At 37.0% G+C, this 25,157-nt stretch overlaps 1 protein-coding gene across 7 annotated transcripts in view; it reads left to right on the forward strand.

The window, feature by feature from the left end:
- NPAS3 (neuronal PAS domain protein 3) overlaps positions 1-25,157 on the forward strand; it is a 599,417-nt gene that overhangs the window by 156,680 nt on the left and 417,580 nt on the right. For 6 of the 7 annotated variants that reach the window (XM_069017784.1, XM_069017786.1, XM_069017792.1 and 3 more), the window contains 2 exons: positions 22,592-22,836; positions 22,949-22,999. In XM_069017784.1, coding sequence (XP_068873885.1) covers positions 22,592-22,836; positions 22,949-22,999 — 296 coding nt within the window. The remainder of the gene's footprint in view (positions 1-22,591; positions 22,837-22,948; positions 23,000-25,157) is intronic. The other variant, XM_069017790.1, reaches the window with a different exon arrangement.

Below are 25,157 nucleotides of genomic sequence, written 5' to 3' on the forward strand. Positions count from 1 at the left end.
ATTTCATCAAGCAGTAGTTGCAAATGCATGCTTTGGAGATCTGTAGAAGTGAATGATTTTAGAAACTCACTTTATATTTTTCAGATAATAAAATGTTATGTATGCATAGTTTATAATATTCTAAATTAGTGTTTGATATGTCTCCATGACCGTTGTTATTGATTTTGTGACTATTTTACTAAATTATACTTTTGTATTTGAGGAAAAAAGTTATTACTTTGAAATGAAAGAAGAGGAATGAAGTGGTGTCAGACATGTGGCTGGACACATTTTAAGCAACCAAAATTTGCTGGTGTATCTGCTGTTGAAATAAATGTATGCACGAGAAGTGTGGAAAAAATCCCAAACAAACTAATCACAGCCCTTGCTAGTACCTGTATGGCAGCAAAACTGGAAAGAAAATGGAAGAGGACCAGAGCAAAGGTCTAGTGGCTTATTCTGTTTTGGGAACAAATGAAATGTAATTTTTACCGGTGTAGGCCAAGTTACACTTACCCAGGGTATTGGGGCAGGGAGGGAAAAGAACCCTATTATAGACCTAATAGTAAAATGTTTTAAACTCTTTAAGTATATCCACCCTTAGGTTCTTATGATGTAGTTTTGGTAGTGGGTGGGGAGGGGCTTGTTTTGTTTTGGTTTGATTTTTTTTGCAAAGTGCTGATTTGGGGATGTCTATAAAATAAATTAAAGAACATCTGTTAAATGTGATCAAAGTGACCATGTTAGAATTCAGGTTGGACTGAATACAGAAACTTTCTTTTTTCCCTTTTTCTTTTCTTTTAAATCTATTCTTATTTTTTCATTCAAGTAGTGAGAAACTGAGCTGTAAGAAAGACTACAAATTCTTTTGATTTTTTATATGGTCTCTAGTCTTTCATATGTTTTGTGCATCTTCTTTTCCCATTTTGAATTATCTCCAATTAAATAACATTTTCAGTACAATGTATTTTGAATATTCTGTATGTTCTCAGTTTTTCAAGAAATAAGCTTATACATTGTGACACATAAAACAAAAGCAGAAAAGACACAAGAACGCAGCTGTTTATTACTAGCTGATGAAGAATTAAATAACTTTTCTGGACCATCTGCAAAGCTTACTCATATGGCCTCTGCTTTTTACTGTCGTAAAATGTAGCTTTTGAATTAGTGGCGAATTGGAGCTCTGAAATTATCACTACTAATCATGTATTGTGAAAGAATGGAAAATATACTATTCACAAAATCACTAACTATTGCTTGATTTTATAGTTACTGTATTCGTTTTTTATGACAATGGCATATTCTAAGATGTCTTATCTCTTGCCTTATCTCTTCTTAATTTAAAGTGCTAGTAATGAGGGAAGGGGATGCCCCTAATCCAAGGTTAGGAGGTGAGAAGGATTAATCTAAATGGGGTGACAAGATTTTCGCCTCTCCCTTCGCTGTAGACTTACAGCAGACAGCCCTTCACAGGGTAAGGGAGAGTCATGCAAATCACAGAGCCTTTGAAAGCAGTGGCAAGGTGGAGCAGAGATACATATTGGCTTTTTTTCCTGAATGCTACTGTTCTCAAGATGAGAAAAAAATTACAGGGAGCCATGGTTAAATTTTGCCTCTGTGTGGAATTGCACTGTATGCTTTGGGTTGGAAGGGACATTCAAAGATCATCTATTCCAACCCCCTGGATAACAGACAGTAAAGGGGCAAAAGCATCTGTCTGATTATGCAGCTGCCCCCCTGCAAAGGTCAGTTCAGTATCTCAGGATTGTGGGAAAATCCATTAAACTGACAAACCTGTAGGGGAGGAAGGTAAGGACATGGGGGATGCCTCTATTAGTGCTCTCCCAATCTGATATTTTTAGGAACTTGCTGAGAATGCACCTCATCCTATCATCCAGGTCTTTAAAGAAGACATTAATAGGTATTGGCTTCAATATTAATCTCTGAAGGACACCAGTTGCTAATTAAACTTTCTACCACTGATCACAACCTTTTAAGTACAGCTTTCCACCCACCTTATTGAGCACTCTTCAAGTGTATACCTCACTAGTTTGGCTAGAAGGACTGACTGAAAGACTACTGATGTTTGTAAAGTCAAGGTAATCTTAAACAACAAGGAGGCCATTGAGTGAGTTAGGTATTCTTTGCCCTTGCTAATTCATGCTTGCTACTCCCTGTCACATCTATTCTTTTATCTGCTTGAAAGTGGCTTTGGGAAGGATTTACTCCATGACCTTATAAATTAATATGAGGGCTGTGATTATGAAGCTTCCTTGAACTCTTTAAAACAAGCTTCATCTACTTCCTTTTCTTGGTCTGCTGGTCTGCAGAGGATGCCTCCCACGACATCGTGTATGTTGTTTTGTCATCTGATCTGTGCCTACAACCTCTCAGATGACTTGGGTCCATTGTCCTCCTTTCTCACCTCTGAGCTTCTCTGTGCTGTCCAGGAGCATGAAGGGTTGGAGTGTATCAGGCTGCTTGAGCCAACAATCAAATGGAGCAAAGACATGGAGGGCAAAAAGCAGAGAGATATGCCCTTGTTGAGGCAGAGGAGCATCTTTTCTGAGATGTCTGAGCTTGCTTACCCTCCCAACTGACCTTAATCTCCACCCCTTGCTGCCAAAGATAGTCAAGTCCTTTTCATGAGATTTCTCTCCATTCACCCTGTTTGAAAGTCTTACAAGGTCAGATATCCCACCTCATTATCCAAAGTCCAGCAGGGAAATTGAGAACAGAAAAGCAGGATATATCCACGGAAACGCCCAAATATATGTAACTCAAACTTTATGGGAACCCAAAATACAAGAGAGTAGAGCCCAATCTGTGTGTATGATCGTGTGTAGCACTCTGCAGAAAATGTAGATGCTGTCTATGAAGACAGGATCTCTGGGAGCAATGCACCTTCCCACCCAGACTGAAGACTGAAGGTAACATCAGAGGTCACAGAGGAGCAGGAGGTGAATGGAGAGGGTGGGATCCATTCCAGGGAAATGAAATCAGCCAAGACAGTTAGTGAGTGCTCTTAGAAAGGCACTCTGACTGAAGCCAGTTACCCTGAAAATGATCATTTGTAATGAAGAATATGTCTTGCAGAGAATGCATTTGTTTTGAGAGAAAGGGAGTAAAAGACACTAAAATGAGGATAGTGAAGAATATTCCTTGTCTGCTGAGTGAACTTGTGTCTCCTGAGTGTTGGAGTACTCGATGGTCCATAGGAAGGGATTCTCCTATTATGTGTGAGGGCTGCTAAATGTATAGAAGAGACACTTGCTAACACCTTGATACATAACTCTGACAGAGGGAGGGGATCTACATGTGTAGGTAGAGAGCTAAATAATAGAGGTTAATTACATCTTTCTTTCCTCAAGTCCAAAAAGCTGTGTTTTTTTCTGCTTGTATTTTCAATATCTGGGCTGGGTGGTTAAAATAAGTGTTTGCTTTGGTTTGTATGTAAAAGACACCACTTGCCTTCCCCTACCCTCCTCTGCCCCAGAAAAAAGAAAAAAAGAACAAAAAGAGAGAAAAAAAAGAAAAAGGTGGTAAAAGGGCTGACATTGTTCTCTGGTAAATCACTTTTAGTCAGATGTAACTGTGTAATTCAGACAGAAGAAGAAAAAATTCTGATTTCAGTAAGTTTGAGGGGAGATCGGAGAGGGATGAGGAACAATTCATTTGTGTATTTTCTTGTGAACTAAGCTTTTGAAATAATCTTGGTTGTAGAGTTCCATGCTTTAAAGGGAAAATCACTGTTTATTTCTGGATGTGCTTCACTCAGAGGTGTGCACATTTAGAAGAAATTGAGTACTGCAGGGAAGCAGATGTTTTGACAATCCCCAGCTGGGTTTTAGGCATCTAATGGCAATAGTCACCCAGTATGTGCAGAGCAGAACATGCCACAAGACAAGCTCTGCACAGGGGAGTTGATGCTGAACTTTCACCATTTGTGCTTAAATTTTACTTAAGTTGCATAGAGATGGATTCTAACATAACTCTGGCAAGACCCAGAATAGTATGTGTGAAGTTAGTGGAGTCACTAAATTGTGAAGAAGTATAGGAAATCATAACTGCAGCTGCTATTATAAAATAGTTAGATAGCACTCACTATAAATTACTGTTAAATGTTAAAATGAAGTTTATTATATTTTATCACAAAATAAAAAATGCACTAGAATGCGTGGATTAAAATAATGCTTTTATTAATTTAAGCCGCCACAATTCGCCTAGCAGGGTACAGTGTCACAAAATGTGATAAAAAGCTGGTTTTACTATCAGGACTTCTGATGGCTTAAGGATATGTAAACAGTTCATAAGACCAGGCAATCCCAGTTCACTACACATCTGAACAGCCTCATATGAAAATGTTATTTCAGGCAAAATCTAGCTGTTTTTTAACCAGGATTTGATATTAGTCAAACTTTAGTTTAATTCAGAGACATTGCTGTGTATTTTAAGAAACAAAAGCAAAGGTTTTTGAGCCAGAAAAGTTAGATTAGCAGGTTATGAAAAAAGCTTTTAGAGCAACAAACTGTTTTTGAACCTGGAAAACAGAATAAATTAATGAATTATGCTGCATTTTTACAAACTGCTATGAAGAGAAAGAAATCAAGTGAACAGAGGCCCTGAGGAACCTGGCATAGATCTGTTGTAAGATCCCATTAGAATGCAGTTCAGGAAGTTGGCTGACGTATTTGCCGTGGTTATCACTGGCACACTGTGTATTATTTATTTCTATCAGCTACTGAATAGAGATATAGAAACATATGCTGTCAATTATATTGAAATCTATTTTCTTCTGTGTCTGTGGTTTCATTATATGGTTGAGTTCCACCAAAGTCCAAAACAAACCAGTGCCCCCACACAGCCTTAGGTTGCCGATGATGCCGAGAGAGAATTTAAGATATTGACTGGCAGTGTTTATTAATGTTTAGCACTTTTCATACTTCTAAGTAAGCATTTCTAAAGGAATGGCCAGATTCCAAGTGGGCAGTTTCATTCTGGCAACCCTTATTGTTCTGACAGCTTCAGCTGACTATGTAGTCTTGCTCCTATCATCGCCTTTCCTTCATGAATATGGTAAGCTGGTAGTGCTTAGAGATGTGTTCTCAGTCGTTCTGTGCCACCCTGCTTATATGGGCACTTACACGTCCATGTGATAAAGTGATTTAAGGAACCTGTAAACTAATCCAGTAAAAATATCATAGTAATTTTAACCTTATCTATTCCCAAGGCACATGATGGTGCAGAGTGGGAATACCAGTACCAGTGTTGAGAGGAAAGCGATTTCTTTCAGCTGTAATGCTAGTCTATGCCAGTTTAATGTGCTTGTGTAGCTAGGATCTTGTTATTTATTCCAGTATACAGCTCCCAAATATATAATATTTTTGGCAGTATATGAAATAATATCTATATTAATGGGTGTCTAGCTGTTTCAGGGGAGGGGCCAAACATGTTTCAGAGAAGTCAAGGGGGGTCTGTTCTTTGAAACAGGTTCCTAGATCTGTTCAATCTGCTTTTGTTCTTTTTCAGGAGAAAAAAAAATTATATCCACACTCCCCAAGTGTTGTAAGGAGAGTTCACCAGCTAATATAAGTAGAGCTAGTTCTTACACCTCATCCCTAATGTGTGTGTTTCTGTGTGTCCTGTATTCTGAGACTGATGGGAGTTCACTACGCACCAGCAACTCGCAGTTGGCTTATGGTGATGTGGATACCAGGGCTAACCCCTCACTTGTCTTTCAGTCTCTAACAGGAAAGCTAAATAAACTTTCTTTTCTCAGATTTTCCTTCTTTTTTTTTTTTCTTCCCTTTTTTCCCCTTTCTTTTTATTTTTCCCTTTTCTTTAATTTTTCTCTTTTCTTTGTCTATTTTAACCATGTTGGGGGAAAGAGAACATCCTTGAGGAAGTGCTCCCTTAGACAAGGTCAGCTCAGATTTCCTTAGATTTACTGAGAGACAAACTGAACAGCAACTGTTTTCTGTGTCATGATAGGGTATGATGTGCTGTGATACTGGGCCAGTTAGAAAGCTGATAAGCAGTTGTAGCAAAGAAAGGGAAGCAGCTTTTTGGAATGTTCCCAGCTCATATGAGCATTGCTCTGGCAGCTGCAGTAAAAGCAGTGGGAGGCAGCATCCCATAGCAATGAGGCTGATTCAAATGCTTAGGTTTTAAAAGTATTTGGTACAGGGATTACATCTCCAATTCAACAAGTACACAGCATTTTTATAGATATAAAAATAGTTTTCAGAACTGCTGTTTAGGTATACCAGAGTTCAGTGTCACCTAACACACAAGCAGGACTTGCCTACATGAGCCTGAATCATAAAGTCTGATTTATTTACAAGATCCACATATAATCTCATTGAATTTAATGGATTACTGTTATGTCTAAACTTTTTGGTTGGTTTGGTATCTGTGAGGATTTGAAAATGCATTACATAAACTAAATATGACAAGTTTGTCTGGCAGGTTAATATTGTGAATCTACCAGTCAAGTTAGTGCTTGGCTCTTGATTATATTAGAAATAAGTAGTAGGACTGAAATTAGAAGCTCAGATCACCAACAAACAGCTTTTCCTATTGGCATTATTTGCATAATTTAAATATAAAACTGTGCTCAGCAAAAGCATCTGCCAAAATATGTAATACAGACTATATCATCTATGCAAAAGAATGAAAGAATACTAGTATCGCGTATTTTATACTCAGAGGCTGATATTAACTGCTCAAACAAGAACCACGTTCCAATATTACAAGATAGAGTGCAGATCCAAGGACAAAATTTGGCTCTAAAGGACTGAATAGAAATTATTCTTAGAAAGGCTTCAATTATCTCCACAGTAAAACTACTAGAATCCTCATTTTCGTCACTACAGACACTTGATGAAAGTAGCAGATGGCCACACAAAGCATCCATGCTATTTTGTTTGAGATTTTAATGTAAACTGAAATCATAAAATAATTTAAATAAGACTTTTAAAATTGGCACAAGAATTCTTAGTTTTCAGAGGCTGTAAGTCTAAACAAATCTTGAAGTAACCAGAAAATCCAACTTCTACCCGGGTTTATCTCATTCTGTTACTGTCATACAGTCATCACTTTTTACTGCCCAAATGTTCTCCTAACATTTATTCTTCTTGCATATCAGGCTAATACCTTCTTTTATACTGGTCATTAATAAAACACTTTAAAACTGTTTAGTGGTTTTGGCATTTCAGTTAAAAACTACTTGGTAGAAAGAGTTTCTTATATTCAGCCAGATTTCTGGCACTGGTTTTGGTCTGTTTGTGGCTGTCACTTTTCAGGGATGCTAGAGGCAATTATGAGACTCCTGTTCTCTGATTTCTCTACAGGGGACAATCGCAACTGGGGGGGATCAGTACACATGGGCATATCTTTACCAGCCCTTGCCACAGGTCATATAACCACAATAGTCAAGATCCCATTTTGTCATGTCAGTAGTATCTGTCAGTAGGCTAGCAGTGTGGGAATTAGCATTTGCACCTTATTAAAGCTATAGTAAACCCTGTTGCTCAGTGGAGTCTTCAAGTGCCTGGAAGGCATTAGACATCACACAGATACATTGACTCCTTCTGCGTTATGGGGAACACTTCAGCTGCTTTTTCTGCCTTGCTCTTAAGAGCATGATTTTTCCTGTCTTGTGATTTTGAAGCAGGCATTCCTAAGAATACAAATAATAGCTCTATAAGCTGAAATCACAGCAACCGCTGTTGACAACAGTAATGATTTAATTATAAAGATTGACTCAGTGTATCTCTTCATCCCTAAGAAGAGATGAAAGGATATTGTGAAGTATACTATAACCATTTTACAAGGGAGTTCAGAAAAGAAGGCAAATCTGAAAACCCAGGTTTGAAAAGACTACTAAACAGTCAAATTCTCTGAATGAAAACAAAGCATCTCATAAAGGTTAATTCAACATAACTTTAGCAAAGTAAAATTGAATGTGTTTCATCTTTCTGTATTTTGTTCTGCATTCATTTTTCCATTTAGTCACGTTGTTGAGATGAGCATGTATCCCAATCAAACAGTTATAGGATTATTAGAACATGATTCCCACTTGACAGCATAAGGTTGGCGATTTAATTTGTTCAGCTGCTGTGAGCCTCCTGAAACAACTGTGTACCAAAAGAAGGATTCTACATTTTTTTTTCTCATTCTGTTTTTCAAATATTTACTCTTATGAAATCGCTTAGCACTAAGGGTCCATGTTGTCCTTTGAAATCAATGAAGTTGGGCTGGCACATCTGGTGACAGAATTAGACTCTACTTCATTTTTTTTTTCTCTTAATTCTTCAATAGCAGGAATTGCCAGACATATTATTTAAGAAAAACAAAAACCCTGTCATATTTGAATTTAAATGAATCATTTCGACTTAGAGTTTTTTTCATATTACAATATTATAGTTGCTTTTCTGTCTTCTTTTTTCTTTTTCTTTTTTTTGTAGTAATAGCAACAGCTTTAACTGATGCCAATTATTTATTTATATCATGAATCAGGCTGCAAATTCGTTCTTTTCCAGAGAGGCAGAAAGATCATGTAAAACTGGTGACCACATGTTGACAGGCTGCATGATTTAACAAAACCAGAGGCAATCATTTAAAAGAAAAATGTTTTATTTTCTGCCAGCAGAGTATAATGGAGAGAAATTGGTTGGTATTATTTTTAAAAATTGCTCAAATCACTGTAGTTAGTATAAAATTGTCTCTGGAACTATTTCCTGTAAGTTAACCAGACATATGATTGTATCCTTTCTCTTTTGAATACTGAAGCTCACATTTCATCTGTCTTGTGTAGAGTCTGTCAGGTATAATAGCTCTTTGTGATCGTTGCTTCTTTTCTTCATTCTTTTCTGTAGCTAAACCCCCACCCACAAACCTTAAGCAATTGCTGGTTTTAAGCATCACTCAGTAGCTATTACTAGCAGTCTAGCAGTCACTGCACCCCTTTCCTCTTCCAATGAGCTTGTGATCTATCAACAGGTAAGATCCAAGATTAACTTGCAGTGTTTATCAGTGTAAATTTCCTCTTGACTCCGAAGTATTTCTAGTTTATCTGACGGATGTTATCCCAGTGAGGGCAGGTTTTTAAATACAGCAAGGTGGTATTTTCAAACACAGCACTTGGTGCATCTTTTCACTAGGATCAGGGTTTGTCAGAATTGTGTGGTTCTGAAAATCATACCTTAATTGTCTTGAACATCTCTGTGAATAGTGACTTTTGGGGATTATCTCAAGAATGCATCATTTTGCAGAATGTTTCTTCTTGTTTCTGAGTTCAGCCATTTTAACCCAACTCATTTTACACCAAAAATTCTGAGGTGGTGTAAAAGAAATACTTGTCTTCTTGTGATTCCTTTGTCCCTCAAAAATAAAATACAGAAATGATTGCAGAAGCTCAGTCTAGATTTGGCTAAGAAAATTCTACATGCCTGAGAGAAAATATGTTGGTTTCTCACATGAATGGATTAGTATTTTTCTCTCATTTTACATGCTCTATAGCTTATGGAACTTATCAGATCTGTTTCCATTTCTGCAACATAAAAACCATGACTGGCCAAGACTAACACAGGGAGAAATGCATAACTGACGACGTAGTTCAAAGCTGTGTCTCAGTGTCTCTTTCTTCTGTGTACCCTAAATTGAAGGATTTAAGTTTTCTTAGGAGTACTAGTAGAACACTGTAGCCCAGTATAATGGTGTTTCAGATATGGAGTAAAATAATCGTTAAATGTATCAGTTGAAGTATTGAACATGGAAATGGTGATTGATGCTGCTGCTTTCAGTGCTGAAATCTTTTAGTTGTTTTTATGTTGAAAAAAAGAGACTTCTAAAATGAGTGCTGGAAAACATACAATGGCTGAATTTATTTAATCAATCGAGTATCTTGTCAAAGAGAAGGTTAAGAGGGTGACTTGATCGTGGACCATAATTACCCAGGCAGGAAGAAGATAGCAGATATTTGGAGTTCCTTTTGTTTAGTGGACAAAAGAATTGCAAGATTCAGTGACTGAAAGCTGAACTCAGCAAAGTTGAAATTGGAAAAAAAGCCACAAAATGTTAATGGTGAGGCTAATTTAAACAGTGCAGCTGCTTAGCAATAGAAATTCTTTACATCTTGGAGTTTCCAGATTAGGATTGATACTTTTGCAAAAGAAACCAGATTTACACGGTAATGCTATATGGCCTGCCTCATGTTGAAGATGATTCCTAGATAATCATGATATTCCTCTCTGATCTAGACCTGTAAGACTTTGCAGGAAGGCACTTTACCTGCTGGGTAATTAAGAGGTCACTAAAGGCAAGGAGCTTTTCAGAAGGGGCCCTTGCCTCTGCATTGTACTTTGTTTTGTGGTTTGATGACACTCACATTTCTCATCTCTGTGACTGGTTGGCCCTTTTTGAGGAATTGTTTTAGCAAGGACTTTTACTACTAGGTTGAGGAGTAGCCATAGCAGCTGCTGGACAGTATTTCAGAGCCCTGATAATTTTAATGCCTTTGATGCAGTCTGATGGATTTAGGATATTGTTAATCTTGCTGGTAGTTGAATATTGTTAAAGAAGATAAGAATTACTTAGAGCATGAGATTTATGTCAACTGTTAAAACTCTGAGGCATTTGTCTAAGTGTTATTTTTTACAGTTCTAGGGTTGTAATTGATGATGAGTGTGTTTTAAGGAAAGGTTTTGGAATATCACTACTTTGGTTAAAAAATCCATGTGGCAGCAGGTCTACTCTGACTAATTAAAGTGGTTTCTGAGGAGAATTGGTTTTTGCTGTACCATATCTGAAAACTTTATTTAGAAATTAAATGTTGGGTCTGCTGCAAGTACCTGAAAATGAAAATACATAGGGGACATACCTCCAGCACAGCAGTTACCACTGCATGACGCACTCCCTGGGATGAGGGCATAACCTTTGACAGCAGACTCTTCTTGGCACTTCAGGAAACACTTAAGCCAAATAATATGTGTGGCCAGTACTGGTATCTGTAAAGGGAACAAGGAGGAAGTTCTTCTGCAAGCAATGTGGGTTTCATTCTTATCCCAGTATATTGAAACTGCTGAAAAACTAGCACTATCTTTTTTCAAATGACTTGCTGCCCTTCACCAGTGTATGTGGCACTTAGAGTTTTTCCAGGTCCCAGAGCATTAAATGGAAAGTAAATATAGTCCCTCTTCAAGGGAAGTCAGTGAAGGCTGTAGCCCATCCTGGAATATGTAAGCAGTAATAAAAGTTAATTTACTGGTAGTATAGGTAGAAGAAATGTCTGTGTGTGAAAATCTTGCTGTCTTGTGCTCTACTGATGCTAATTTACACTAAACTGCTAAAGGGGGTAAAAGTGAAAGGCCTTGAAGTTCATTCATACTCTACTGAGTCAATGGTTCAGCAGCTAGCAATGCACCTTGGAGAGTGGATCTCATGCTTCTGGGAAAACAAGCTTGAATAAATCCACCAGTGAGCTTCTGAAGGCACCAGGGTCTTCCTAAGACTACAGAATAAAAATTGTGCATTCATTACTTGGTTTTGAGCATCCAACGAAGGTAGCTCTACCACCATCCAGGCCTGTTGTTGCATGTGTTTGTATTTTTATGGTTTTTTTAAGATGTGCTTGGAGATATTTTAGAACTGGGTAGCTTGAGTATCAATGACAATATGATCTCTGTCAGTACAGGTTTCATCACAGGCAGCAAAAAACATGCAGGGATCAAGGCTGGCAGTGGTCCTGTAGCTCACTGTTTGTCCTGTTGAAGTTTTATTTTGTCAGCTTTAAGATAGCTCAGCTGTGGCTCTGAACTAGAACAGCTCCTTTGGACTGCAGTGCCGGTGTCTCCTATATCCCTTCAACCCTTCACATAAAGCCTTGCAAAGACTCCCATGAGGAGGGTTCAAAACTACAACTTGTGTGTGTTCTGCATAGACTTATCATTGTTCACATAACTTTTAGATGGGAAGGAGAGAATTAGGAGATGATGAGGATGATATTGTAAGAGTGGCTAAGGAGATAAAGAATGTTATTTTCTTCAGAAAGGGTCTTAGTATTGGAGTAATTGAGAACACACCAAGAGATTATTTATGTGGCTGCAGTGAAAGAGAGAGGTTGGAATTCTTGCCTTTTTTTCCTGGCTCTGGGAACTAAATTGAAGCGGATAGTTACAGAGAGCACAGCCAACTCTAACAAAATCCCTATTTAGGTCATCTCTAAAGAGCAAACTTGAGTTGCCCGAAGGCAACATTGTGCTCTTAGGCCTTTTGGCAGTAGTAAAAGTTAACGGTATAGATAAACTACTTGGTGCAAACACAACTTTTATAAAAAAAAAAACAAAACAAAAATGTTTTCACCTGTGTACCTGTTTATTTCAGAGCTACCACTGGTAAAATAATGCTGTGGAAAATAATGGCTATAGCTGATATAAATGTTCAGCAAAAGTTTCTGCAATAGGTCTAACACAGGTGAGGAAAATAACAGCTATTAAATCAGAACCAGATAAAAAACTCCTAACCTGAAGTGTTCCTTCTTAAAGACAATACTCACTAAAGCAGCATGATCAGAAATTTGGATAGCTTTTGTTCACTTCAGAGAGAGTTATTTAGGTAGTAGCTTATAGTTAGGCCAAAATGTAAAGCTCATATTTAAAGTGCAGGATGCTATGTAGCATTGCTAGTGTGGCATATGAAATAGCATATGTATGGAACCTGGACTGAAGCTTTGCAGCTGAAAGTATTATGTTTACTTTAAGCACACAGATGTGACACACCATGACACTGTGTCTCTCTTGCCCTCTTGTTTTCCCCACATCACCTAATGGGTGCAGTTTTTCATGTGTTAATGTGATTGCCATCATTCAGGACTACAGTCACAATCTGGCAGCAGTGTTACCTGTGCTCGCTCTTTGGTTACCCATAGAAATACTATAATAAAATCGCACTTTTCGTCTTAATGCTGAATAAATTGCTTCTTTACATATGCGGTAATATATTCTCCTGTCACATAAGTCTTCTTGTTGTTAATTGGAATTGCTTATGCTCATTGAGGGAGGAATACTTTTCATCCTGTTTTGAACGAAAATGTGTAATCTTGAATTTGTTTCCAAACTTCAGTCATGAGGAGAGCAGTGCAGGAAATTGCTGCTGTTCCACCAAATTAGCTTCTCAGATATCCTTTTAATTGGAGACCATAACTCAGATTCTAAGTATTTTAGGAAGCTGAACAGTACAAATTGAAATACAGATATTTCCAGTAAGGGCTCAGTTCAAAGAAAGCTTTTATACACAGATGAGTCTGCTAACAAATAGCATGTCATATGATAATGAGACCATGTTTTCTTACGCAGTTTCACATTTCCTAACTGCACTGTGTGAAATAAGTGGAGTGTTTATCTACTCTCTCTTAAACTGACAAATCTCTGCCTGGGATAAGTGTGCCCACTATAGACAGAACATAGGTATTCAAAAATGAGTCTAAACTCTCAATCAGAAATACATCACTTCCAAATGCAATATATCACACTAGTTCAGAACATTCATTTCCGCCAAAGTATTCTGTTTTTAATGTAAAGACTTCAATTTATGTTTAAGAACAATCAAACTATAGTACTTTGACAGCCGTTCACACTTAATTTCTTTGCATTAAACCAACAGCATTCTTTTCCACAAACATCCATTGTTAGGACAATGCTCTCAGACGGAATTTATGAGAAATGGAATTATGTTACCAAGGAGATAGCATTTACTATAATGAAGAGTAGATCCTAGAAAATGGCCCCTTTTACAGCAGCTCAGAACAGAGCCACAAAAGCAATTGATTGGTCTTGGCATTTAGTCTTATATCAGCTGTGTCATCCATAGCTTCAGGAGTGAGAACACTAATCTGAAGTGACATTTCTGTTCTGGCGGGCTTTTCTGCCCTGATGAAAGCAATTACTTCATTCCTAAATGATAATTTGCAGGAGTTTCAACCACTTTAATTGATAATTTTTTGTTCTGAGAAGTTCAATTGTGAAGTGATTAGCTGATTTGGTAAATAGAAATTTAAGGTGTGAAATGTACAAGTTGCTCCAAGGTAAAGTGCTGTTTATTGGGTGCTGCAAAATTGCTTGATAAAACTGCGGTTTCTCTATTATCAGGAGGGTGGCAATTGCTTAGTTCAACACAGGAAGAAAAAAAAGACCGAAACAGTAGTGTTCTAGTTGTAGAATTTGGATTTAAACTAGTGTATCACAGCTCACTTAATGGATTCTGTATCAAGGTGTACATTAGTTTTAAAAGATTGTGCGGGATTGATGCAGTCTGTAATCCTTAAAAACCTGCCATGTTCCTATTATTATGTTTTAATGACTCACTTTGGAACTAAATCCTGTTATTTATACGGTTCAACAGAGGTATGTACTGGTGATAAAACATTCAGTTTAATGATTAGTTCAAGCATACACAAACCTTTTCCTTGAACCACATTTACATGTTTAAAATAAAAGGATCCTCTTCTCTGAAACCACAATTCCTAAAAACCAACCTCAAGTCTTATTGATATAATAAAAAGCTGGGCTTAATAGGTATTATTTTTTATAAGTTTTGCAATAATTGCTAAAGCACTTTTGGCCAAATGTATTTTTTTCTTTCTACAAGGAAAAGAAAGGTCTTAATAGAAATCAGTTCTGTGATATTTTCCTATACGGTGAAAAAATAATGGTCATTTCATGTGTTAAATGAGAAATATAAAGCAAAAATGAAGGTCAAACTGATTTAGCACATCAAACAGTCTTTGTCAGCCAAGCTTAATATATCCTGAGTTTGTGGAACAAATGAAATTTTGCTGCTATGTTACACTTTGCTTCCAAACAACCATTACAACTGGTTTTATATATTGTGTGAGCATCAGACCATCAAACAGTGCATCTTTACTGACGTGTTGCTGCAGTGATGATCTACAGCAGCAATCTGCCATTTATATAAGGGCAAAATGTGCATCTATATTTAGTTGTGAAATTGGCCTATTATACTCTTGATGTTTACAGAGGCTAACATAAATTAATGATGACAGCTATGAGCAGTGCATTAGTTAAGCAGCAGAGTTTTTACCTTGAACTTGAAGGTTCCAGCTTTAACTTCCAGCATATACTATACAGCTTTCTTCACACATTAAAGAAAGTCTCAAAACATTATTTTTTCTTAGACAGCAATAAATGGCTTTAATTTGTGGTCTAGGCCATTGATGATAGTATCAGATAATGGTTAATTTACCTTTTTGGCAAATTCTTGCCTGTAAGAATGGTGATTTTTTATGGTGGGGAAAAAAATAAGCTCCCCTGAAAAGCGTTTGGTCATTGAAAGGGTCTGATTTTACTGACTTTGAACTTAGTCAGATGTTAGATTTCCTTTGTCTGATGAAAAGAGCAGTTTGAGGAAGCAGTCTGCCTCACTTGGTTATGTACTGCACCTTCACCTGAAAGTCTCTTCATGCAGCTCGTGTCAGAGCAAGTACAGGCAGTGTGGTAACTATAGATTCCAGTTAACTATGACCACAGATCTGACAAGTATGTAGGTGTTCAAAGGTTCACAAGTTAAAATGCTGAAGTCTTTGATGAATTTTTGATGGATGAATTTTTAATGCAAGTCGACCTTTCTCCTTTGAGGCTGCATGCTAGATTAATTGATAAATAGTGAGACTGAGCAATGTTCGGATCTCCTAAGCAAACAAGTAGAAAAAATCCATAAAAATCTGCCGTCTGGCTTCTCAGATCAACTTAAAAAGAAAGAAGGTAAAATTTAATGTGGCTTTTGATTTTGGAGGTTTTCCCCTCACAAAAGTAGTGTCCTCTTTTAAATATTGTAACTGTTATTATTAGTATTGAAGTTCTTGTACTCTCAGTTCAGAAACAATCTTTGTAGAAAGAAATCTATGAATGGGACAGCAGAAAGAAAAAAGGAAAAGCAAAGAAAGGGAGAAAATATCAACTCAAAAAGTTGTCTCAAAAGCAAAGAAATCCCCAAAGATAGCAAAATGTAGTGTAGAAATTAGAGGTAAACATATTAACATACTTTCATTATCAATTTTTCAGAACTAATTGAATTAGTCATAGAAGGTTGAGAGAGGATTTTTCTTCTTTTAATTTATGTCTACAGGAGCATTAGTTCTCTTGCTTCATTCTTTTGTATTTTGTGTCTACTATACTGAAAAAATATCCAGTTTCATGCATATTTGTGAACTCTCTAGAGCATAACCTTTAGAAAAACAGAATAACAAAAAAATTTATAATAACAAGCCTTAGGCTCATGCTACCACCAATGGTGATGTTTGACTTCCAAAACTGGTCTTTGCAACTGCAACATGTGCAATTATGCGGTGCAGGTTAGTCAGCTTTACTTCCTTCATCTTTCCTACAGTCTAAATAATTGTTTTGGAGTCTGAAAATGTGCACTGCTGTTCAGATTAATATCCATTGGATTGAACACTGTTTCTGAAATGCCACTATTAACTTTTGAAAAAACATCAGGAATAAGAAAAGTCATATAGAAGAAAAATCAATAAATATTCCAAATAATTTGTTCATTTAAATATTGATGCTATTCCATTCTTTGAACTTCTAATGAAGTTTAATTGTTCCATGACATCAGCGATATGAAAAAAGATTTTTATATGACAGAACATGGCTTATGGGTGGCAACCTATAGGTGGAGCAGGACGTTATCTTAATGAATTGCCCAGGCAGATTTTAAGAGTCAGATTTTAAATGTACTTGTTATAAAAGGGCTTAACTGCCCTCGTTGTTTTCACTGGTCAGCTTGAAGCCCCAGAAAAAATTCGGAAGGATGTGGCTTTGAGGGAGCAGGTAATCAATTATTCCTGTAATAGATCAGAGTGCATAAACATTTGTATTAGTCAAATTTTCATAATCATCCACTACATTTTATTATGTGAATACATAAATTATGTAAAGAGGTTATTAATAAAAGAGGAAGGGACAAAAAGTTGATTTAAATACAAAAATATCCAAAGTATGGTAATATTATGTCACATCATATTAACGTGGAACAAAGAAAAAATATAAGAGGATCTTTCTGGTATAACTCATATTGAATTGCACAAATGCACAACTCTGGACTCAGGAGCAGCATAAATTTATTGCTCTATGTAATACTATAACTATGCTCAATAGCAAGTCTGCTTGTGTTCTTTGTATTAGGAAACACTCTACATAGAGGGACATACATAATTTAAAGTCTCTTTCAGAGGGCTGAGGGGGCTGGATCACTTACCTCCAGTCCAAATTTTTTGTAGTAGATTCATTGTGTGTTCTAATGTTGCATATCCTTTACTTATATCTGATTTCTTTTCTGTGAAATGGTTATAATATTAATCTGACTTTGTCCTTTAGAGAGTTGGATACTGTTTACAGTGGACCTTTTGATCCTTGACTTTAAAAGACTAGACTAATAGAAAAACACACACGGAGACATATTGCTTCATTCTCTATAAAGCCTGTTATAAACATTATTAGATATTAAGTGCTATTTTTATACTATATCTGGAGTTGCTGCTACTAATCTATATTGTTGTTAGGGGCTTAAGAAATTCACTAGTGCTCAGTAATAGCTGGGTTAACAAGTATGAAAATGTTTAGTAATATAAGAAAAAGTGCTCTGTTCTGGTATACTTTTGCATTTATAAAGTTTGTACTGAAATCAGGGAGGATTTCAATGCCATTCTCAAAAATACTGTGCATCCTTTGTGAGACTTGGCCATACTTTTCTGCTTGTGAAGCAGAAAACTGAATGGAAATGTGCCTGTGAATGGAAATGAGCAATAACTATGATAGCACACCTCAGATAAGCTGTCCACTGGCTCAAGCCACTATATCTTGAGCTCAGCAGTCCGTCTGTCCCTCAAACCTTGTTTTATGGCTGTTGCTTCCAATCCAATCTCTATTTGTGACAAGTCCAATGAAGGTACCATAAATCCCAGCAGTGCTGTTATGTGGGGCTGAGCAGAGGGAGGCCGATATTTCTGAGAAGCTCTGCTTGGGGGGTCCTGCCTGCATCAGGTTTAAGGGAACAGTGTAGGTGAAATGTAAATTTGAGCTGCCTTTCTAAACTGGGCAAGTCTGTGAAGCACCTCTTTCCAAGCTATACTTTGAAATTGCAAGCAAAAATTATTTGTAACTGAAGCCATTCCTGTTTTCATTCAAAATGCAAATCCACATAATTAAATTATTTCATTGATTCTTAGTGCCCAAACTGAGACACAGAAGTGAGGTATTGTTATGACTCTGAGATTAGCTCAGTTGGTTAGAGCATGGTGCTAATAACACCAACATCACAGACTTGATCCCCAGCTAGGCCACTCATTTAAGAGCTGGGCTTGATGATCCTTGTGGGTCACTTCCAGCTCAGAATATTCTGTGATTCTGTGAACATATGCTAAAAAATCCTTGTCTAGGTCAGTGTATCTGTTGATGTGCTGTAACATGTTTGATTGCCATTAAATGCTGCAAAAATTAGGATCTGTGATTGTCCCAACTTTAAAGTGACAGATGTCAGTTGGTCAGACAAGTGAAGGTTGCGGGTGTGCACGCAGATATGGATGCATGTATATGCTTATGAATGCAAAGTATATAAAATTATGTGAAATAAAACATGGAGCAGGTTAAGCTTGGAATGACCACAAGCACAATGAAATCACAAGTGAGTTATGAGTACCAATAAAACTTTTATGCAACACCATATTATCATGTCTTCTGCATCTGCTGTGTCTTCAATAGAAAATCTACTTTAGAAATGTCATGTATACCATTTTAGAATTATATGGTAGTATTTATTGTACCCTTTCATCTGTAAAAGCCAGACCCCCTTTATATCAGTCCATCTGGAAAGGCCCTAAAATGAAAAATAAAATATATTTTAGAAACCATATCTAAAATAGCATTAGTTTTCAAGCCATTAAATATCCTGTTTATATGGTACTGCTTCTCAGAATTATCAGGACCTAGCAGCTGGAAACCTCTTAGTCTTCTTTAGTGGACTCTGTATATGAAAATTCTATGAGAAATGTCTTCTTACGGGAATGCATGAAGTTTCACCATTGTATGAAAACATCATCCTTTTACATTGTACAGTGATGCACCCTTATCCAATTGTCTTAGCTTCTACCCCTTCTCCACAGGAAGCAAAGAGGAAGTAATATTTATATCCCTTGTGTATATTTCCCACTGTTACTCTCTTGCTGGGACTGTGGATATTATATGTAGATTTGCTTGTCTGCTGGGGGATCTCCTGTGTCATTTGAGAGCTCTTAATCATGTGATGCTTGCTTTCTTGGTGCTTTCTGACTGGTTTGAAATCCACTTAGTCAACATGTGTAGTTTCCCACACTTTAATTTTCCTTATTAGCAGAAGAGCCTGTGTATTTCTAAGTTTTTGCAGCCTGATACTTAACAAATTCATTTATGTTCTAAGAACCACCTCTAGCCCCAGTGTCATATGACAGGAGCTGAGATGAATTTTGGTCTGGTGTCAGCGCCACTGCTTTCTGTTGGGAACTTCACACTCCTCTTTTCTAGCATCCTCTTGGGATTATTAGTGCCAGTACATTGCTTTATTAAGAGCATCTGACAATGCAGCTGATGTTGCCTAACAGAATCACAGGTGCCAGAGAGGATTAACAGCCATGTTTAGGTCGTATCTAATGAATTCCTGCATCCTGCTGAGGAAATCACTGCTCCCAAATTAAGGACCCATTTTATCAGCATAACTGCAGTGTCCAACAGTATAGTGTATCTCCCTAGCGGAATTACATAGAGTAGAAATTAGGACTTGCGTGCACATATCAGCGGACGCTCTTTTAAAATTTGGCTTAATGGCACTGATGCCAAGAGAAAAATGCTCCAAGTTACAAATTCCTTAACTTGATTCACCCCATGAAGCTTCCACAAATGACAATATAACAAATGTCTGGGAGAAAAAGTGAATTATTCTTAATACCGTTTCTCAGGAGTTTCTTTTTTCTATCATGTCAGCTCGCCATCCCTTCTACATTTTTTGTTGTATAAGTTTGAATACACATAGGCAGCTTTCCAATCATTCTGTTTGCTGACACTGGTAGCCTCACTTTTCAGCTTAACTGACTTCCACTGCAAACTGTTACTGATCCAGTAATGTTTTACATAAGTTTACATTCCAATATATTTTTCAGTTTCGGTAGTCTCCTGAAACCTCTATAGGACTTCCAAACTGTGGATTTAGACGTGGGTGTTTTTAAGGAATATTCTATCACTGTTCAATTTCTAACATTTTCAGTTTCAGAAGTTGCTGAGATCTGTAATTTTTCTGATTTGTTTTAATAGGGATCTCCAAAAATCTCCTTTCTTACATAGGGGTATAATTAAATGCTTTGGAAATAAGGTGTGACCCTCTTGGTGCAGACTTTCAGAACAAATCTATAAGCTCATTTCTTCTGCTAACTTGATTTGGGGACTTGAGTTCTCAGACTTGGCTTCTGGGAAAAAAAAAAGGTGGTGACAGGCAGAAAAGGCCATGTCTTGTGCCATGAAATTGAGCTTTCACTTGGAAGCAATTGTGCAGAGAAATTTGCCTGCCTTTCCCTTATGTTGCAGTTGTATATATTTAACTTGTAGAGGGTATACTACTTCCTTGGAATTAATTGGACAGTTCATACCCCACAGAGCTGTAGCTCCCGTATTTCTGTGTATACATCAAATACTTCCATCTGTTTTATTTAATGCACCTTTTAAGGGATTTTCCACATCCTTGATGGTAGATATTTAAAATTTGAAATTGGATAGAGATGCATCTACAATGTGCATTGTGAAATATTATTTTTCAGGTACATCTTTCCTAGAATACAATTTACAAATCAATGTGCTAGCATTCTATATAGAGTTCATAAAACCAAGTATGTACTTTACTGTGTCATTCAGTAGGATTGTGTATCTTTACCTGTGGGTAAGGATGTGCTGCTTTCTCCTGTACCTTTATCTCACCATTCCTATTTCTTAGCCAGACTGTCTTTTTAAATATAATTGCTATTGGTATAGAATTGTATAGGGAATGTAATGTGTTAACCATACTAAGGGAACTGTCATGGAGGGATTCCATTTGTGTGTTAAGGGCCTAGCTGATATGCCCTTCCCAGTCTGAAGTGGCAAAGATGGCTACAAAAATACAGGTGGTTAAGAATATCAAAAAAAGAGAAACTCTGTAGTTTATTCCCAAATTAGAAAAACAGCCAAAATAGAGCTCTTAGCTTCACGTTGTTATATCTGCGTGCCTCAATTCTACTGATTTACTTCATATGTCAGAGTGCTTTTGTAGATCTGGCCATTATGACTTTTTATTTTTTATAAAATCCAGGGTTTCAGGAAGGGTTGTGGAAGCTTGAGAGAAGCATTTGCTGTTCCATTATACACTGGTTGTATTCTAGCTCTGTGGTAAACCAATGACTAGCTAATGGAATTGTGGCTTTAACTTCATCAAATTAGTAGGTAAACAAATGAATCAAAGGAAAGATAGACCCTAATGAGGTACAAGAACAGTTTTTACTCACCTTGTAGAATGATGGACAGACACCAGCACCAACCTGTATCCATCGAGGCAGATGTACTGTGAAGCTTGTAATATCCTGAGGTTGAACACTTTTCTCTGTGTAAAAAAGGAAAAAGAGCCCCCAGCTGTTAACCACTGTCATCACACTGCATTCAGGACTTTTGCACCAATTAAACAAATAGCCCAGGAGTAAAATCTGAGTTATCTTTGTGTGTTCTGTATTGGTGGTAGCAAGTGATACATCTATGCAACAGTGTTGCATAGATGCAATCTATGCAAGAAATGAATGTCTCAGCATTTCCAACAGCTCCGTATAAAGCAGAAGGTCCTTTCTGATCAAAAAGTGGTCAGTCTGCCATGTATGTGGTAGCAAATTACAGTCAGAAATGTGAATCACATAACTGTATTAATAGCTTTCTCACCTCACTAACAAAAGGTACTGCTTCCACTGCAAAGACAGTTGAACAACTCCTAAAGAACAGCTTCATTAAACACAGGAAGTTTTACATTATTACACCAGACTTAAACTTCTGTGTCTCAGCAGTTACTATACAACCTGTTTGGTCATCTCGGCTGCAGTGCAGCCACTGTCAGAGGTGACAAACACTTGAATCATCTTTTAATCTTCTCCCAAGAGTCAGAATTTGACAAAAATTAAGGCAAAGTTGTCTTACAGTGAGTCAGAAGAAGCAATGGCACCTAGACAGATAAACCCCACACATACACAGTATTCTTGGGAATTTTTTCATGAGACTGATAGCAGACAAAGGAAAGGCAGGCTAAAAAGAAAGTGGCTGAAGTGAGTTAAGAGTAGTTACATATGTTGGCTACTACTGAAACTTAAATACTGTCAATAGTTTTAATCATTCAAGCATGGAGTAAGATTTTATATATCCTGAAATCTGTAGCTCTATGTGCAACAGCATTTTGAAAATGTGGTAATTTGTAGAGACCAGCAGTGAAAAAGTAAATTGGTTGAATGTGACAGAACGCTAATATTGATGAATGTCCTACTTTGTTTATTTTCTTTCAGTTTACAAGCTTTGAGGAAGGAAAAGTCCCGAGATGCTGCTCGCTCTCGCCGGGGAAAGGAGAATTTTGAATTCTATGAGTTGGCAAAGTTGTTGCCACTGCCTGCAGCCATTACCAGCCAGCTTGACAAGGCATCCATCATCCGACTTACAATTAGCTATCTGAAAATGAGGGACTTTGCTAATCAAGGTGATCCTCCATGGAACTTGAGGATGGAAGGACCTCCACCTAATACATCAGTAAAAGGTATGGAGTAAATATGTTGTGTACTACAGAGTATGGCAGCCTTTAGTAACCTCTAAATTGAAATTTTTACTTTCATCCTTTCTTCTTTCCCTGCATATCAAATCCTTAAAAGGGATTCAAATGTGGAAATCTGAGGTCTGCATGAGAAAGACACCATGTGAAGGTGAAATAAACCTCTTATTTTAATTATTTTTTATTTAACAACGTAACTATGACAGCTGTAAGACTTCTGGGCAATGTAGACTAAAGTGTTTCAAGTTATTTAGCTGTTATTGTGTTGCTTTGTTGTGGTATTTTGCATAAGGATGTGTTTGAGAGGAACGTGGCATTATTCCTTGATTTGAGAGCTCAGTGTCTTAATTTTCTGGCTGTACCTTAAAGGTAGAATTACGTATTTCTGAAGTTTGAAAGCATCACATCCACATGTGTAAATCTTCAGGTGAGAGACTAGGATATTTTTTATCCTCTCATTATGTCTATAGAAATTATTTTGACTTCTGAGCCAGTAGGCGTCTATCAAAAAATAGACTGTTTTCAGTATTAAATTCCCTCTTTTAATGCTCAAACAAGCAGTTGGGCAGCAAAAGCAATGTTAGATGTGACTTGCCACAAACTAGAGGCTGTGTGCATGTTCCTCCTAAATAGTCTTTCCAATGACCTATGTAAAGTGGACATTTTTGTAATTTATTATTTTTTCAACTTAGGTTACCCATCTGGATGAGTGCAATCTCTGTCTGATAGGTGTTTTAAATTAAGGAGTAAGTTGCAAAAACAGAAATCAGGGTTACCAAACCTGGGATATCTGGGTGTCCTGGCTTTGACAGCACAGAAAACTCCTCTCCTTTATTTTCAGCTACTGATCTCACATTTTGAAGGAAGCGTATTTTTGGAAGAGGCATATGAGATTTGAGCACTTCAGGTTTTTTCCACAAATTATGAACAATGAACTCTTAATCTACACTAAATTAGATAGAATGTATATATCATGAGGCCAACAAAAAAGCTACATTTAAGGGTGGAGGGAGGAGGTAGAAATAGAATCTTATTTATCAGCCCACAGTTGTCTGTGTTGTCTTGTGTTGATGGTGCAAAGGGTTTTTACCTGCTTTTCCATTTAAAGGAAGTGATGTTATTTAAGGAAAGTTATAATTTTCAGTGGATGGAGAGAGGCATGGAGGGCAAAAACCAATGCAGTTTCAGGCTGAGGATTTAGTAGCTGGACATAGTTACATCATTTCATATATTTAATTTATATTATCTGCCACATCATATATAATTCTCATGGAGACGAAAAGGCAATAATTACATCATCCAGGGCATGAGTATAACATGGTTCATTAGGCTTCTGATATAATATGCAAATGTTCCCCATTTTTACAGGATGAGAGTTTATTCTCAGGCAATTAAACAGTATTTCAAGTTAGATGTAAAGTGGACTCTGCTGTGCAATCTATGATCTGTCTGTGCTTCTACAAGCTGTCCTGTGTTACTGAAAGTCTGAGCTCTGCCGATCTCTGTGTATATTTCCAGAGTATCTGGGATCTATTTTTCATTATCCTCTTCTGGAATATATACCTGAATGTATAATCTTCCTTTTTGTGCAAAGATTCTAATGAAGAAAAGAATTTTACGGAACAAAATCTTAGGCAACAGCATAAATAGTCCAATCTAGATTAATGTTTCTCCCTATAAAAGAGTTGGGAACATTTAATGTCTGTTCACCCTATCTGATAGAATAACCCTGCCCTTCCAGCCATCTAGTGCTGTGGTTCTCATTCCTTTAGGTGTAAGGGATGTGGGGGCTCAGGAAGGGGTTTTGACTTTTTTTCCTTCTGTTTGGGTGCTTAGCTTTATCCTAAGTAGGATTGTATTATTTATGTGTCAGTATATAGAAACAATGCTTGATGAAAGAATGTTTCATTGTATAATTCCCCATAAGCAGGTTTAACTGTATAGTACAGGTATATTTTATGACTTCACCAGTTCTCCTTACATAGAAACCTGTTAACACATTCTGATCAAACATTCATGAAATTACATCAAAAGAAATTCAGTTTCATTTATTAAGGTTGCTTTTTGCTGCCCTAGAAGAAGTTCATATGTATAAACAAGCTCACATAAATAGCTTGCAGCTTCATGTGAAGTATGGTTGATAAACCTACAATAAAACACTAGACATTATACTTTGTATGTGCACAAACAATCTTCTGAATAGACTTAAAGACATTTGGAAAATCATTTGAGAGGTACTTACATTGTGTAGGCAACTGCAATTTTTTTTCTTCCCCCAATGTGTCGGTCTGCTTGTGTTAATCATTAAT

This window comes from Aphelocoma coerulescens, chromosome 5 (genome assembly GCF_041296385.1).
Source record: "Aphelocoma coerulescens isolate FSJ_1873_10779 chromosome 5, UR_Acoe_1.0, whole genome shotgun sequence".
NCBI lineage: Eukaryota > Metazoa > Chordata > Aves > Passeriformes > Corvidae > Aphelocoma > Aphelocoma coerulescens.